This window comes from Marmota monax, unplaced genomic scaffold (assembly GCF_021218885.2).
Source record: "Marmota monax isolate L192 unplaced genomic scaffold, Marmota_monax_Labrador192_F-V1.1 WCK01_AAM20220418_F8-fsc00071, whole genome shotgun sequence".
Lineage (NCBI taxonomy): Eukaryota > Metazoa > Chordata > Mammalia > Rodentia > Sciuridae > Marmota > Marmota monax.
The window spans coordinates 2,777,305-2,794,768 of record NW_026695217.1 but is presented as its reverse complement, the minus strand read 5'-3'; the positions used below and the strand labels follow the sequence as shown (position 1 = coordinate 2,794,768).

Sequence of the window (17,464 nt, the reverse complement as noted above, 5' to 3'; positions counted from 1 at the left end):
AGTGCTCCACCACTGAGCCACAGCCCCAGTCCCCAAAGTAACCAATTTATCTTGGTTTGAAAAATATTTCTTTGAAAAACCTTTTCAAAATTTTATTCAACACTGTAGTTAATTTGGCATACCACCTCAAATGTATACCGACTTAGCTAGGTCGAGCCTGAGAACAAAGTGCAGGCAATAAAGCAAACTCACCAGTCTGACCAGAGGCAGATACTACAGAACAGGCTTCCCGAGCCACAGGGAACCTAATGGTGCAGTTTTGCATAGTACCTTGGCATCATCTGAACTATGAGGGTCCCAATTCTGAATGACATAATGGAAGTCACATTCTTGGATGGCAAAAGGATCAATGTAGCTTCACTGAGCAGGAATCTGACAGGTTATAATTGAGTGCTAGTTTAAAAAGCAAGAAATTGCAGCGTGCAGAGATGAAAACCAGGAGGGTGGACAACCAGCAAAATATGTGCAGTATTCTATCATAGGCAAGTGAGACTGTGATAATATAAAAATTAATTGGAACACTTGGGAAGAACCAGTCAACCTTGAGGACTGTTGAAGGGGTCAGACACATTACAACTTAAATAGAAGCACATTAGCACCCGTTTCTGCAGAGTGCTTGCACTCACAAGAACACAAGCTGACCGTGAACACAGGCCTGTTAGCTGCACACCACCAGCTCAGGTGGAGAAGACTCCACTTCTCACCTTTACGCCAGCTAGCATCCCGGTCGTGGACACACTGAAGTCAAGGTAGGCCAGTGTGTCAGGGTTGGAGGGTTTGTAGATCTGAGCAGGCCGCTTCTTTGGCAAATCATCTAGAGAACAAACAAAGCCGTCAGGATATCTGTCCTAATGAAAGGCCATGTAAGCAAATACGCTCATCCTGCTGGCTCAGGTACTGACCCGTGTCCAGTATGAGGGGCCATGTCCTGACATCTACAGCAGCCGCTGCCTCCCTGGACCGTAGCAGCTTACAGATCAGTTGTGTTGTCATCAGACAGGCAGAGCGACTCACCTGAGGACCAGAGCATGGAAAGGGAGTGAGTGAACGCCCATGGCTCGCTATGCTTGTTAAAGCCACGCAGCTGAAGGGGCAGGTGAGTGCCCAGGAGCACCGCTTCCCCCTGGAGAGCTGGCTGGGATGCAGGGGAACGGAACGTGACCATGCACACATGCAGGCAGGGCAGGGGGCTCAGGTCCCCACACCTGCTGTCCCTAGAGCTGAGTAGCACCTAAAGTTTGAATCACTGTCAGAAAAGGACACTGAAATACTTTGGTCACAAAGAGGCAGATATGTCAACACCCTCCAATAGGAAGAATGGCCATGCCAGTATTCTACCATGACTACAAAGAATGTTCCTGCAGGACCCAGGTCATTGATATCCTCTGTGCCCAAACTAATTCTGCTCCTCATAGCTCCTCCTCCAATAGGGGGAAAACATATCCTAAGTTTTTTATTTCCTTTTTTCTTTGGTAATATTGGAGATGGAACCCAGGCCCTCATTTTTCTTAGGCAAGGACTCTACCCCTGGGCTACATCCCTGGCCCTTTTCTAAAATTTTGAGACAGGGTCTTGCCAAGTTGCCCAGGCTGAGCTCAAACTTGCAGCTTTCCCATTTTAGCCTCCTGAGCAGCAGGGATTTGGGGTGTTCACCATCACTCCCGGCTCCTAAATATCCCCAGATGTAAAAATCAATCAATCAATCAATCTATGTCCTCAGAAAGGAATAGGTAAATTCTAAATTTTGAGGAAGGAACAAAAACAATCCACTGCAATTTCATTTGGCTGGTTTGCTCAGTGGCTTTGGTGGGGACTCCCCCAGTGATGGTAGAGGAGCCCTCAACAGGGGCTGCCTTCTCCAGGGCATCTTTAACTCTGATGCACTGGAGTAGCTGCTGCCTGGTAGCCTCACTTCCATGCTCATTTAAATCTTGCTTCTAGAACTAGGTCACAGCCTTCTGTAGGGCAGAGAGCGTTTCCTGGCCGGATACTTGGACTCTACACACTCACACACCCACAGCCATCGTGCCCTAGAAGACTCTGGGGTCTGGGACCCGCGAGCACCACACTCAGGTCTGGCAGGTAAAGAGCCCAAAAGCTTCCAGGTGTAGGTTACCTCCACGATCATCTTGACGGTTGGCAGGGTTGTGGCGATGTTCTGCGGGTGCGGAGGTCGGACGGTTATTGGCACACAGCCTGCGTACAGGCAACCGTAAAATGCTGCAATGAGGTCTATGCCTACATGGGGAGGAAAAGGAACTTGAAGCAAAACCCACTGTCAGCCACCTCCATCCCTGCCAGCACAAGCTCTGGTCCCCTCAAGATGGTTAAGAGAACAAGATCTTGAACTTGTCCCTGTGAGTGCTGGTCACCTTGGGTGGTCACTTCCTTTGGCCTGTTCTTTTAGACAGGAAATAAAAGAGCAGGCATGCAGTTTAATTTCTGCTATTTCTCCACAGAAATACTCAACCATATGAAATTTAAGAAAGAATTCACTATGGATTAAGTGAACTACTTCAGTTGTCTTATAATACAAATTTAAATACAAAACTTTTCATAAACATCTCCTTACTTGAACCTCTAAACATAGGTAACACGTAACCTCATCCCTGAGCAAATGGGGAGCAATAGGCACAAATGAGGCCACTGAAATCCCACTGCAGTACTGTCAACTTCAGCAACAACCCCACAGCTCTACTCGGCTGCCAACAGGGTGGCCAAGTGGCCTCCTAGGAGGCTGTTGCCCTTGCCCTGCCCCCTCACCTGGTGGGTAGACCAAAGCCACGTGGTCCCCATCCTGCAGGTGTCCCCGTTCCATCAGCATCACGGCTATCTTCTCAGCACGCTTATGAAGCTGGACACAGGTCAGCGAGTTTGCTATGGTACCCTGCGTAGCGCAAGAGCAGGTGGTTAAGCCACGGCGCTGTGACAGCTTTCCCAAGGGCTCGCACGTCACATGTTTAGAATTGTGAATTTGGTGATTTGCAGTGTATTCAGAGTTGCATGAGCATCATAAGTCAATCCTCTTCTCTTCTAATGAGGCACAGAAGCAAAGAGCCACCTACATATATTTTACCACCTTAGTATCTCAGTTAAAAAAGACCCGAGTTTAAAAAGACTCCAATAATTTTGTGAATCAAGTATAATTGTCACTGGCAATAAGAATGACCAGTAAAAACACACGGACTCTTATGTCGAGAAAACAATTTATAATGTTTAAGAAAGACCACATTAAAAAAATCCAGGAAGTCTGAAAGAAAAAATACTTGTTTAAAAACACCTGAAGGAAAAAAAAAAGCAGCAAATGTATTTTCATGAAGACTTTTAAAGTGTGGAGAGACAAAAAGAAAACATCTTTGGGCTTATTACAAAACAAAAGGAGGGGGTGGTTATGGAGAAAATTGATAGCAAGAGAAGTACCAAGAAATATTGAAATCTGTGGGATTGTTTACACTGCAAAGAAAGTATGAGCGCACTGCAGATTATGAACATTGCACCACAGATTTTCCTGAGGCTACATTTCACAATTACAGTCCACTTGCTTCATTCCTGAGGTGAAGAGATCACTGTTCACAGCTGCTTTATAGTCAAATGCTGTCTTCACATGATTAATAGGATAAAGGGCTTTCCCTTCAGCAGCAGGCGATTCTGGCCTGCAGTCCAGGGACAAGATAGACTCTGAAAGCCGGAAAGTGTCCACGGACAATCTCCGCTAAACACTTATGTAAGTAGGTGGCTTGAAGGAGGAGTGCAGGGGCCGGCAGAGGTGACAGGGAAGCAGGGAAAACTTCGAAGGTTCTTGGGGACTGAACCTGAACCATTCAAAGACTACACTGTGGAGGTCCAAAGCAAGCTGGTGTGAGGAGCAACCACGTGGAAAGAGAACACTGCATGGATCCGTGACCAGCGCTTTCAGGCCTATGAAGGTTCAGGGTCAGGAAAAACACAGCACAGTCCCCGTCCCACATACCCATGCTAGGGACACAGGCAGGTGGAGGGTGGACAGGGCCTGAGGAAGCATGCAAGGGATTATTTTATGACATGTTAAGATACACATGCAGAACCTGGTCATCAGCATGAGCTCTGGGCAGCCAAGGGATCACCTCTGATGACCTTGGCACAGAGTCACATCATCAGTCTGAGGACCTCTGCAACCTGGGTGGGCCCTCATTTCCTTCTCCCTGATGCAGGGATGGGTTTCTTTACTGCAGGAGAGGGTCAGCTCATGCCTCTCTGACCTGAACCTTATTACACACTCATTCCCAGATTATTTTCTTTCAGAGGAAGGTTAAAAAATAGATATGTAAAGTAGAAGAGCCAGAAAGCACAATGTAGCACAGACAGGCCAAAAGCCAAATGACGGAGGAGGCTGTGAGTCCAGGAAATGAAGCCAATGGGACAGAACCTGGACCCATTGAGATCAGACGTTCAGGTTTTCCTGTGGACACACGGACACCACAGCTGTCTACATGAACCAACACATGTCCCTCTACTTGAACATCCAGCAAGCTCTGGATGTTCCACAGCCTTCAAAGGAACTATGGCACAGATATATAGCACAGCTGATGGTGAGGGACCCCACCCAAGTCCATACTAGACACTGGAGCATGGTGGTCTCACAAGGAAAGTTGGTTACCACAATGAATCGTTGAAAAGGGATGATCCTTGGTGGATAGCAGTGTCTCTCAGCAGAGCACTGGCAGTACTAGCTCCCCTTCTGTTCCTACTAAGGGGGACCTTCCTGCCATCAGGCCTCTTTCCCCATCCCCGAGCCCGCATTGTGGCACGCCCACCCACGCCTCTGGTTTGCACAATGTCTGTACCTAATCCCATGCCCACTTTTGGGGGAATGACAGGAGATCCCTGGTTTGGCTAGGGTGCACATGCTCCCCAAAGCTTCATGTACTAAAATCTAACCCCACTGTCAAGCAGCCAGAGGGTGGAAGCTGAGTGTTGAATGGCAGTTTTTGATTAGTGTTTAGGATCAGAAAAGGTCATTAGCATGGGGCCCCCGTGATTGAATCCTGGTGGCTTTATTATGAGAGAAAGTGAGCAGACACATGCACGGGCAATGCGTGCTCCCTCACATGCCACATGAAGCTCTGCATTGCTTCAGGACTCGGCCAGCACGAAGGCCACTAGGATCAACCCTTCAACCTTGCACCTCCGTAATTGTCCACCAACACAAAGCACTTTTCTTTATAAAGTAGCCTGTCTCAGGATTTTGTTATAGTACTGAAAAATGGAAGAGTATAACCCCCATCAATAACTACCTTTTTGGTCAAACGACAAAGCCCATGATTTATCCACTTTCTTGGGTCCCGAGATTTGAGAAACTTAGAAGACTCACAACAAGCAGCCAGAGAAGTGTATTTCAAAATGTGTTCTGGTTCTAGTTCATGAAAATTCCCATCCATGGGTACTCATAAAATGTGAAATTCAATTTGAATACTGTGATTTTTGACAATCTCCCCAAACACAATTTTCACAATGCTATTTGCCATCTTATGTTGTTCTTACAAAATGAATGGTAAAGCTTCCAGGTACTCTGATGATGGTGGTACAGGGAAGCAACATCTTTTGTGGGAAACAGGACCTGAAATCAGCAGGTAAGGCGATTGGAAATTAAAATTATCATCAATCTTCTCAAGGAGGTACTAGCCTGGAAACAGTCACCCTGCCCCATGGCAAGTCTCACATAAGCAGTTTTCTTCCACAGCTGGGGCTGGGCTGTCACCAAATGACCACTGAACAGGTGCCTCTGCTGCATACAAAGGATGTGCTGAATGGATGGCATCCCCCAAATACTGGGGTCACTCTGCAGGCGAGCAATCAGATCGGTGATATGCAAGGAGAGGCCGATTCTCCTGCATCCTTCCTCTAGCATGACAGGAGGGACTCACAAGGAAGGGCAGCAGCCTGGATGGCAATAATGAAGTAGTTATGCTGGCACACATTGGTAATCCCAGAGGCTTGAGGGGCTGAGGCAGGAGGATCACAAGTTCAAAGTCAGCCTCAGCAACTTAGTGAGACCCTGTCTCTAAAATATAAAAGGGCTGGGGATGTGGCTCAGTAGTTGTGTCCCTGGATTAAATTCCTGGTACAAAAAGAAAAAAGAGAAACAAAAACAAAATGGTTCTGACATTCTCTTTTCTCCTCCTCCTCAGTTTGCTAGGCTGATATGACACAATTCCACCATGTCGGGGACCACACTATGGTACACTCACACCTGGACACTGCTCATTACCACTGGCTCTCTGACATCCTACTAAGGACATTTCAGCTCAGGAGACATGCCACTGAATTCAGAGACACATTTCATTCTCCCAATTGTTTAAGAATAACAAGAATTGTCCTATGTGGGTGGTCCCACAGAGCAACAGACATTCAGCCTCAGGAAATGGCCACCATTTTCTGGCATCTTCATCAACATTCATGGGAAAACTCGGGGTTTCCATATTGAAATCCAATGCCTGAGATTTCTAGGTGAGGTAATTTCACCAGGGAAATCATGGCAGTCTTCTAAAAGGAATCGGTAAGTTGTCCAGACAGAATGGTAATGCAGAGAAACCCACAATCAACTCTGTTCTACACAAATAGCAGTGGCAAAGATTATATATTTGACACCATTTAAAAAGTTTACATGAATCAAATAACTAAAAAAAACTGAGGAATGAGGAAAAAATCTGAGAGAATTTATATTTTAAAATCTAAAGAAATTACTAAAAGAAACAAAAAAAACAAAAACCAAAATACATGAGTTGGCTGATCTATTAACAAACAACCTACCAAAACACCTCAAACTTCTATATGTAAAGGATGTAAGCTGGGTGCAGTGGTGCACAACTATAATCCCAGAGCTCAGAAGGCTGAGGCAAGACTATTGAAAGTTCAAGGTCAAACTCAGCAACTTAGCAAGACTGTCTCAAAATTAAAAAGGGCTGGGGATATGGCTCAGTAGTAAAGTGCCCTTGGGCTCAATTCTCAGTACCCCACCACACCAAAAACAAACAAACAAACAAACAAAAAACCCAAACACAAAATAAAAAATAAAAAAACTCAAAGAATTTCAAGATTCTAACTAAATTTTCCAATTAATTGCATCCTTACTTCCCACTCTAAATCTTCCATGACAACTCATACCTACTTACTATGTGGGCAGTGGAAATATAAACATGAAAGAACTACAAACAAAAACTAGGAAATGGCACTCATACTTAGGAGCCAAATGGTTCAATCATTCTCAATGACCCCATGATCAAAAAGAGCAGGTGATGCACAAAACTCTTAAGTGGATCAAGGATGTAGGCATTAGACCCGAGACCCTGCACCTACTAAAAGAAAAAGTAGGCCCAAGTCTCCAGGTCAGTTTAGGAATCAACTTCTTCAACAAGACTCCTAAAGTGCAAGATAAAATTGAGAATCAATAAATGGGATGGATTCAAACTAAAAAACTTCACAGCAAAGGAACAATCAAGAACATGAAGAGAGGGACCACAGGATGGGAGAAATCTTTGCCATTGCACCCCAGAGCATTAATCTCCAGGATATGTAAAGAACTCAAAAAACCTACCACCAAACAAACAAAATCCAATCAATAAATGGGCAAAGGAATTGAACAGATACTTCACAGAAAAAGAAATACAAATGGTCAACAAATTTATGGAAAAATGTTTAACATCACTAGCAATTAGAGAAATGTAAATTAAAACTATACTGAGACTTCATCTCACTCCAGTTAGAATGGCAATTATCAAGAATACAAGTAAAAATAAATGTTGGTGAGGATGTGGGGAAAGGCAGACTCACACACTGCTGGTGGGACTGTGAATTGATACAACTACTGTGGACAGTAGTATGGAGATTCCTCAGAAAACTGGGAATGGAACCACCATTTGACCCAGTTATCTTTCTCCTCAGTTTATACCCAAAGGACTTAAAATCAGCATACTACAGTTATGTGGCTACATCAATGTTCATAGCAGCCCAATTCATGATAGCTAAGCTATGGAACCAACCTAGATGCCCTTCAATAGATGAACTGATAAAGAAACTGTGGTATATATATATACATACTTCGGCCATAAAGAAAAATTAAATTATGCATTTGCCAGTAAATGGATGGAACTAGAGACTATCATGCTAAGTGAAATAAGCCAATTCCAAAAAAACAAAGGCCAAACGTTCTGATATGTGGATGTTGACTCACAATAGACTGCGGGGGTGGGGTGTGGGGTTCACCACATTGGATAGGGGGGAGTTGGGGTAAGGGAGGGGGATGGGAATAGGAAAGACATAATGAATCGGACATAACTCTTCTATATTCATATATGAATACACACCAATGTAACTTCACATCATGTACAACCACAAGAATAGGAAGTTATACTACAAGTATGTATGTCAAAATACATTTTCATGTATAACTAAAAAGAATTTTTTAAAAAATTATACCATTAAAAAAAGATCAGGTGAGAGGTGGCCAAAATCAGTTGATAGAAATACTCCATCCAGGACTGGGGCACTGGCCACACTGGATTGACAGTCTGGAGAAGTAACTCATTATTGGAATCAATTGCACCTGTCTTCTTTTATGCTTTGATATTGTTTTAGAAAACAATTATGCATGTGGCTTGTGTTTTATTTCTGTTAGACATTGTTAAACTTGAATGCTGATTTGAGCAGAAATTACAACCACCATCAGATGCTGGGCTATGGTCCAGGTTGAACCCTATCGAGAGTGCACACGGGGTAGCAGGCAATGGTAAACTAACACAGATGCTTGGATCTGACCCTCTCATGAAATAAAGGTGATGCTGTGATCCTTCAGAAAAGCCCAGAACAGAACATGAACGAAGCCTTAGCAGACAGGAGATTCCCGCTAACGGGAGGCGGCATCCTTGGACCACAGTTTCCGCATGCTTAGCTAAAGCAAATTTAATCACTGCTTTGAATCTATAGCTTACTCCATCTGATTTTCTGTTGTTTTTACCGAAACCCTTTTAAAGCACAGAAGTCATTTCCAGTAAACAATTTTCCATGAGATCTAGTGTCTGGCTATAGCAAATGACTGTAATAATAGAGTCCAGGGCACGGGCATCCACAATGCCAGATGGCCTGGACGTCAAGCTTGTGCTCTGGAATTGATCACTCGGGCGAGCAGTCTGAGGGACCTTCTCCCACAGTTGACGAGGCAAGACCAGCCCTGTGTTCCTCACACTTCCATCAGCATGCCTCCATCAGTATTGCAGCTGTGTACACAGGGTCCATCACTTCTTGAGCTACCGTGTACAGTCCAGCTGTTTAGATACGGGCATTTACCCATCTGACACATGGGAGCCACGTATCGGGCAATTCTGGGGAAGAGTTTGAAAAGGGAGTCAGAGCTGACCCAGTCCCACGCAGTGTACAGCCTAGGGAGCACACAGGCACCGGGACAGTGCTGAGGGAACTCAGGGAAGGGAGGTGGTACTTGCAGGCAGCCACTGGAGAAGGTGACTCGTGTAGGGCACTGGAGGCCAGCCGAGTTAACATTGTAGATTTTAGTCTACAGGTGATACTGGGAGTCCCTGGAGAGCTGCTCAGATTACAGAGAAAGAGAAGTAGTCAAGAGCAACTCACAGGAGAAACAGAGAATGCAGGGCACAGGAAGTGATTCAAGGGATATGAGGACAGTGACACAGATGCCCAAGAAAGCTAGCGAACGGCTGTGTGCAGAAAGGGGAGTCCTGTCTCTACTCGTAGGCTGAGGATGGTTCTAGTGCAGAAACAGATGCAAAGTGGGAAGAGGGCATTTCAGATAAGTGGACTCATGGTATTGGACAGGAGGAGCTCGTGGGCTGTCAGCACAGGGAACTTCTTAGAGGGGAGGGGAAGACAGGCATTCCCGTTGCCAAGGACTCTTCCTGGAAAAAGTCTCGAGCAGATAGAGAGTGACTCAGCCCATGTGGCAATTTCAATATGATAAGCACTGCTGTGAGTTGAGGGCGAGGGGCCTTCAGATGAGATAAATCACATAATCAGAATGGTCTGATAACTGGAAACCAAAGCAGAGATTCAGGGAACAATCAGCTATGTTGTCAGCATTTCCCTTTATGTGCCATTAATCTACTGCTCCAAATGGCAGGAGGAGCCTTCAGATTCTGGTAATCAGCAACTCTGAAGAGCCGTAGCTTTGTAAAGAGCTGTCAGTGCCTATGTCTACCCAGAAGACCTACATTTTGTATCTATTTTTCAAACTATTTTCATAGCAACAAGAAAAAGTAACAAGTATATCAAGACTTTTGCATTAAACTTTTACTGTTAATATTTGCTTGCATATTTAAGGCCTTACTCCTAAGTACTACTATGGAATGATACTTGATAAATTTGAATTTCTAATGAGAAATAGAAACTTTATATTTAAAAGTAGAAATGACTTATTTCTAGGATTCTATAATTAACACTTCTAGAAAGTAGCTTGGTAATTAAAATTAAAACTCTCCTAAGTCTGGAATTGTTCTCAGTAGATATTATCAATCACTTGTTTTCAGGTAGGAAATATTGCAAAAGGGCTGCTAAAATATCACATATAGTGTATAGATACGATCATACTTAAAAGCATCCTTAAATGGAGAGCATCAGACAAACAAAAGGAATTCCCCAAAAGATTCAGGGAAAGAATTAAGTTGGGAGTATTATAAAACAGCAAGTGCTTTCTTAATAATACCACTAAAGCTCAAGGGGAAAAAAAAAAGAATCTTAGTCCAGTTAGAAGGGCAATCATTAAGAATACAAGCAACAGCCAGGGGCAGTAGCACACATCTGTAATCCCAGAGACTTGGGAGAAATCACCAAGTTCAGGGCCACCCTGGGCAACATGGTAGGACCCTATTTCAAAATAAAAAATAAAAAGGGCTGAAGATATAGTTCAGAGGTAGAGTGCCCCTGGGTTCAATCCCAGTACTGGGGGAGGTAGGGGAGAGGAAAGAATACTAATAACGGTAATTACTGGTGAGGATGTAGGGAGAAAGGCATATCCATACACTGTTGGTGGACTGCAAATTAGCACACCCACTCTGGAAAGCAGTACGGAGATTACTCAAAAGACTAGGTATGGAACCACCCTATGACCCAGCCATCTGGCTCCTTGATATTCATCCCAAATAACCAAACTCAACATATTATAGAGATACAGGTATACCCATGTTTACAGGAGCACAATTCACAATAGCTCAGTTTTGGTATCAGCCTAGGAGCCCATCAACAGACAAATGGATAAAGAAAATGTGGTGTATGAAGACAATGGAGTTTCACTCAGCCACAAAGAAGCATCATGGCATGTGCTGGTAAATGGGTGTAACTGCAGAACATCTGCTAAATGAAATAAGTCAAACTCAGAAAGTCAAGGGTTGAAAATGTTCTCTTCTATGTGGAAGCCAGGCAAAAGTAAGGAATAGAGAAAGGTGGGATTTCGTGAAGGTAGAAGGGAGAACAGGAAAATAGAGGAAGCAGCTGGAGGGAGGTAAAACAAACTGCAGAATGAAATTGACCAAGTCATGTTATGTGCACGTGTGAATACATCACAATGAATTCCACTTTTACGTACACCTATGATGCACCAATTTAAAAAAAAAAAAAATAGAAGGAAGACCAGTAGAGCAGAGGGAGGGGAGAAAGGGAGATACTGGGGATTGAATTGCAGCAAATTATGTCATGTGCATTCATGAATGTGTCAAAACGAACCCCAATATTGTGTATAATGGTAACACACTAATAAGAAATAAATCAAAAACACACACACAGAAGCAAGAGTGCTTCCCAGGCCCAGGAACCAGTTTAGATCCAACAAGAACAGCCATCAGGAAACGTGAGTTCGGTGTGCCTCACCCGACAGTTGAGCAGCGTATACAGCACGTGGTCTGGGGTGGTCTGGGCTCTCCACTGCAAGACCTCCGAGAGGAACAGGAACTGCAACAGGAAACGCATTGGTGCCAGGGTCAGGCCACTGAGATCTGTGCTGGGCAATCTCCAAATTAAGTGGAAGTAAATGCGCGGATGCCTTCTAGTGCCTTCAAATAGTGCACTTTCCCATGGAGATTTTTTAGGAAAATCTGACACATAGCCAAAGGATAAGCAAGTGCTTACTATATTTTCTGGCAGTGATCTAGAATTCATCGCTCCTGACTTGGACTGACAGCTCAAGGGCTGGGCCCTTGGTTAGGGGAGCTCTTGGGGGGTCTGTGCAAGGATGGGAACTCTCACTGGCATTGGTAGCGGTAGAGCAAGGCCTTTCTTCTGGGGCTGCCAGAGGAGAAATGCTTATTTCTATGGGTTATGATAAGAAAATCAGAACTATCCTATTAAAAAGGGTGAGGGGGGCGGGGTGTCTATGGTGTGTTCAGAATGGCAGTTCCCTAGTGTCATGAAACTGCACTGCAAACTCAAACTACATGCTTCATACTACTCAGTGTGTAGTAAAAACGGTGGCCCAATTTCAGGCTGAGATAACTCTAATCCCTTTTAATAATAGAAACATACCATGTGGGTGGGGTATGATGATCAAGTGCTTCATTCCCCCCCCCCCCAAAAAAAATAAAGTTGGGGATGGACCTTTTTTATTCATATGTGGTGCTGAGAATTGAACCCAGTGCCTCACACATGCTAGGCAAGTGTTCCACCACTGAGCCACAACCCCAGCCCAATTAAGCGCTTCTAATTAGTGAATTAATGTATGTACGCTGGCAACTTTTGAAATGGTTGATTGTCACATTTCCTAGTAGCTGACACAGAATAGGACCACCTTTCAGCTGTGAGAAGTAAGACCTCGCCAGGGAGCCCTAGGCATGGTCAGGGTTCGTGGCAATAACCAAGACTCAGGGCTACACAAGGCAGTTGGAGGTCTGTCTGCCAGAGACCAATGAATAGAGGCCTGGTGGAAAGGTTGTTGCGAGGCAGGGTGGCTTCAGAGCTGAGGGAACAATCAAACAAGTGGCGAAAGGACCTAAAACAGGAAGAGGAGTCCCACACATCTGCCTTGGTCCTGCCAGTCGGGGATGACATTATGTACCCATTTCTGTGTCACTAGCCAATTTTTAAAAACGCCATATCCCCTAGTGAATAGATTCTCCTTATAAAAGTTCATGGACATGTCTTGCAAGACAGGGGAGGTAGGACAAGACCATTACGGATGCCAAGGGAGTGGACATGCACCTGGCACAGGGGCAGCTGCAGGAACAGTTGCTTCTCACACTGTGGAAGGAACATAGGAGAGATATGGGCCTCGGCTCTTACCTTCCGGGCCTGGTCGTTGTCTTCTATCTGACCCAGGTCTCTGCCACTGGCTTGGGCAATCCTCTTCCCAGACACGAGGTTTCCCACCATCACAGAGGCGGGGCCAATTTCTGGAAAGAGACAGAGCCTTGAGACAAAGATCAAATTTCCCTAAAATAGGACTTCCCCTTTTGGTAAAGAATTTACTCTAGGAAAACCCTTCCAAAGGCCTGGCTGTGAATATATCTTAGGACAGGTTTCAAAGAGATCAGTATGATGACAATGATGGGAAATGCAAACAAGCTTTGATTAGGGGTGGCACAGAAATGACGTTTTCATCACACATAAAATCCTCCTAGGGCCCCCCCAAGCCACTGCCTTTATTTCCTTGTGAGTGTGAACCCCAGGGGTGTTGACATATGTTGACAGTGGCAATTACAAAAATTGATATAGAGTGGGGCTGTGGCTCAGTGAAGTGTTTGCCTGGCATGTTGAGGCCCTAGGTTTAATGCCCAGACCATGCCAAAACTCATACCCACAGATAGCAGAGAATCACAGTTTTTAAATTCCATAAGTAGTTAAAGACTTCCAGATCACGTCTACTCTTACTCATGAGGGTTGACCAGAAGCAAAATATTATCCATTTAAAATACTTTATGAATTTGAGAATAATCCTGTTGAGGTGGTGGGATACGGAAGCCTGCATCTGTATATTTTATTGGGGGTAAGGTTTCAGGGTCTCTGTTAGTCCTTTTGTGAGCTATGAATGAAAAGACTGCTGTTGGTGACTGCATTACTGGTGCCCTCTTCCTGGTTTACGAGAAGTTTGAAGGATCCTAGATGACGGATGCTGCGTCATCGAGGACTGTCCTTATATACTCAGCCAACTCATCTCTGAATTCTCCCATGTGGTAGTTGTGGGCAGACTACATGTCTTTTCTTAGTTCTTATTAAAGAAACTGTGAAAGATGAATAGTCTTCATGCTTAACCAAACAAAAAGTCTGGTACAGCGCTGCTCGCTGGAATGGGGCGGAGCCGCCACTGCGCGAGAAGCCTAGGAGCCAAAGGCTCCTGCAGGTGATTCAACACCCTGGAACCTGCAGCCCTCAGCCTCTCACTCTTCATCTTTAGTGCGGCCCTTACTCTTCTTGACAACCGAGGGCTGAGCAAGATGATTCCTCTAAGAAGCCAGCTTGCAAACGGGCTAAATTGGTTTAAAGTCTTCTTATATACATATATTTTAAGAATTCAAACTAGAAAGAGAAACCTGTTTTGAGGGGACCTAGGGCTTTCACGGCACCTCACTCTGTGCTTCTCTGTTACGGAGTAAAAGCCCCTCACCAGGGTTTACTTCTGCTTGTACTCTGAGGGTGAAATCTGGGACCTTAGGGATCTCTTTCCCCACAGACTTAGGAATTCCTTTCCCCAATCACTGCTACATCTGATTTAGAAAACCTGTTCTTAGCAAGAACAGATGAATTCTCCCCAGGTAAGTGAGGGGGTATACATGGAACACTCCTACAGCGGCTCAACCACACCACTTGAAAACGCAAAGTTGAGATTACTCCCTACAACGTGTGCATAGAAGGTCCACGTTGATTCCTGCCCCATTCACAGATTCAGAATCTGCACCTTTAGTCTCTAGTGTTGAGTTCCTACCATACAACCCTTGACAAATTCATGCAGGGGCCAAGGCAGACGTTTCACCTCGGAGCAACAAGACACAGGGTCCTGAACAGAGTCCAGGCCTGTCTTAGGGGCTGAGAGCTCTGGGCACCTGCTCAGACAGTGTCCTCTAGCTATTCTGAAAGGACTTCCCCAGGGAATGCAGCTGCAGAGTTGTCCGATTCTGATGTCTTTTGACACAGTTGCTGGCTCAGGATGGGTTAGAGGCCTAATGCTTTTTGCTCAGTTTAATAATTACAAACACAGTTCTTACCCAAGTAAGAATTCATCCAGTAGAAAAGGCAACTGGGTGGTCTACAAACCTTCTAAGTTTAGGAGCTTCATTCCAAGAATCAACAGACCCCTTACACAGTTGTTTAAATATTTACTCCAGAGAGGCTCAGAAATCATCTAGCCCAACTCTCTCCCTTGCATGTAATGGAGATGGAGACCTTGGGACAATGTGAGAATCAAGTCAGACGATGGATAATGTGTTCCCAAACTGCAGAGCACTAGGTAGATTTGTATATGACAATATCACAAGGAACTGTGCACGTTTTAGACTGTTTCCCCAGTGTTATTTGCTTGGATCCCCGAGTCACAGAAACATAAAAGGATATATTATTCTTATTCTACCAATAAGGAGATTCTACCAGTAGAATCTTAAGGGGGTCTGTGCCTCGCCAAAGGCCATTCTGCTAGTGGCGCTGCAAAACCCCATCTGCATCAAGTGCTGATGTCCCCTGCAAAGGCCAAGCACCTCTTCCCCTCACACTCTGTCCACAGGTCTCAAAGGTGGTTATGCCCCAGGAGTATGTGGCCATGTGAAGGGCAGGAAGGCGACGGGAGCTCTCCTGAGCTTGGTGCTGCAAGCCATACCTGGTTGCTTCTGTCGAGGTTTAGGCAAGTTTGTGACACAAGTGTGGGGGCACATGAGGACGTTGCAGGGGTGAAGGGAGCCCTCCAGGAAGAGTTGCTTTGTTTCTGACAAGTGGATTCCACCCAGTGGGGTTTTGGGAAGGGTATTTGCTGGCACCAAAGCCAGGCAGTAAACTCCAACTTGATGTATACTGTCGATTGCCTAAAAAATTTAAGAGGTAATCATATTATAATAGGAAATAGAAATAAACATTTCGTAAGTGGCATAACTTATTCAATAAGCATTTATGCACCTGAAATACTGTAGCATGCAAAAGTATGTACGGTGGGAACCCTGTTCTATGGGTGTAGGATCGCCAGCACAGGAGACACTGCTGAACTCCCTGAGCTGGATGATTTTACACAGGACCACAAATACTAAATAGGGAATCTGGAGAAAAGGATATCCTCAACAAAAAATCCCAACCCAAGACGGACTTGTGACCTCCCAACATGAACGGTCGGAATCAGCCTTAGAAAACCTGTCCCCTCCCCTTGAGCAGGGCTTTTTGACCAAGGGGAGTGCTGTGGGGCCGAGCCCCGATTGGTGAGGGGCAGCCCTAACCCTAACAGTGAGTCAGGGAAGCTGAAACTCAGAGCAGAGAGCTTCAGGGCAAGGCGCATGACCTGGAGCACCCTGCTCATCCACTGGAAGCTGTCCTCCTCCGTGGAGTCCGGCCTCTGCTCCGCCACAATCACTATCCTTTCATCGTGAAGGACGGTCACGGAGAACACAGCTATCCTGTGGGGACAGAGGGGCACATGTGATGAGCATAGGCAGCAACACTCCCAAGCTCTCCTGCAGCTAATCAAGCAGCCTGGCAGTTCCTGGGGCCTCTCCAGAGGCAAACCAAGTCCAGCTCTCTCACGGGCACCAACCAATGCAAGTCTAGCCATGGAGGCTGAGAAGCCTGGGGGCCCTGCAGGCAAACCACCCACAATGCCCCTGGAGGCCCCTTGCTATGGCTGCAGGTGTTGGGGACAAGGCTGTTCTTTCCGTGTGGACAAGAGGAGGCAGTGAAGGATTGCTGCAATTGCTGCAGAGACCTGTACCATGCATGCCTTGAGTTTGCATCAAAGTTTTCTGTTTGGAAATGACTGCTTCCTGATAAATCCGTCTGCCTCACAGGGTCAGCACAGAATTGAGGCCACTCCAAATCTCTAGGAAACCTCTCTCACAAATAGTTTCTAGTTTTAAAGATAATCCCAAGGTGGTGAGGCTGTAGCCAAGTATCTCCTTTCTCCTAGTCCCACCAACTTGCCAAAATGAAGTAAGATTCCAAGGAATTTCTGAGTTCCCTCAAATTAGCCAAAAAGAACCACCAAACCCTAGGGAGCTACAGAATTTACTAAGCCTCTGTGACATGTCCAGCAAGGGAGGGAAGAAAGCAGGAGACTGGAGTACCTCGTGAGTGTCCACTTTTTTTTTTAATGGACCTTGTTCTTATGTGGTGCTGAGGATTGAACCCACGGCCTCACATGTACAAGGCAAGTGCTCTACCACTGAGCCCCAGCCCCAGCAGAGTGGCCACTCTTCCATGATAAGAATGACCTCTAAGTCTCTGGGGCCTGCTCCAGGATGAACTTTCAGCCCTGTATTTTGTGCAGTTATCTATTAAAAGTCTTTCC

General features: G+C 45.3%; 1 protein-coding gene across 7 annotated transcripts in view; it reads right to left on the bottom strand.

Moving 5' to 3' along the window:
- Dip2c (disco interacting protein 2 homolog C) overlaps window positions 1–17,464 on the bottom strand; it is a 380,677-nt gene that overhangs the window by 57,320 nt on the left and 305,893 nt on the right. For all 7 annotated transcript variants that reach the window (XM_058575053.1, XM_046432034.2, XM_058575055.1 and 4 more), the window contains 8 exons: window positions 16,463–16,577; window positions 15,797–15,998; window positions 13,273–13,382; window positions 11,869–11,949; window positions 2,764–2,887; window positions 2,117–2,238; window positions 903–1,014; window positions 705–814 (listed from right to left, as the gene is read on the bottom strand). In XM_058575053.1, coding sequence (XP_058431036.1) covers window positions 705–814; window positions 903–1,014; window positions 2,117–2,238; window positions 2,764–2,887; window positions 11,869–11,949; window positions 13,273–13,382; window positions 15,797–15,998; window positions 16,463–16,577 — 976 coding nt within the window. The remainder of the gene's footprint in view (window positions 1–704; window positions 815–902; window positions 1,015–2,116; window positions 2,239–2,763; window positions 2,888–11,868; window positions 11,950–13,272; window positions 13,383–15,796; window positions 15,999–16,462; window positions 16,578–17,464) is intronic.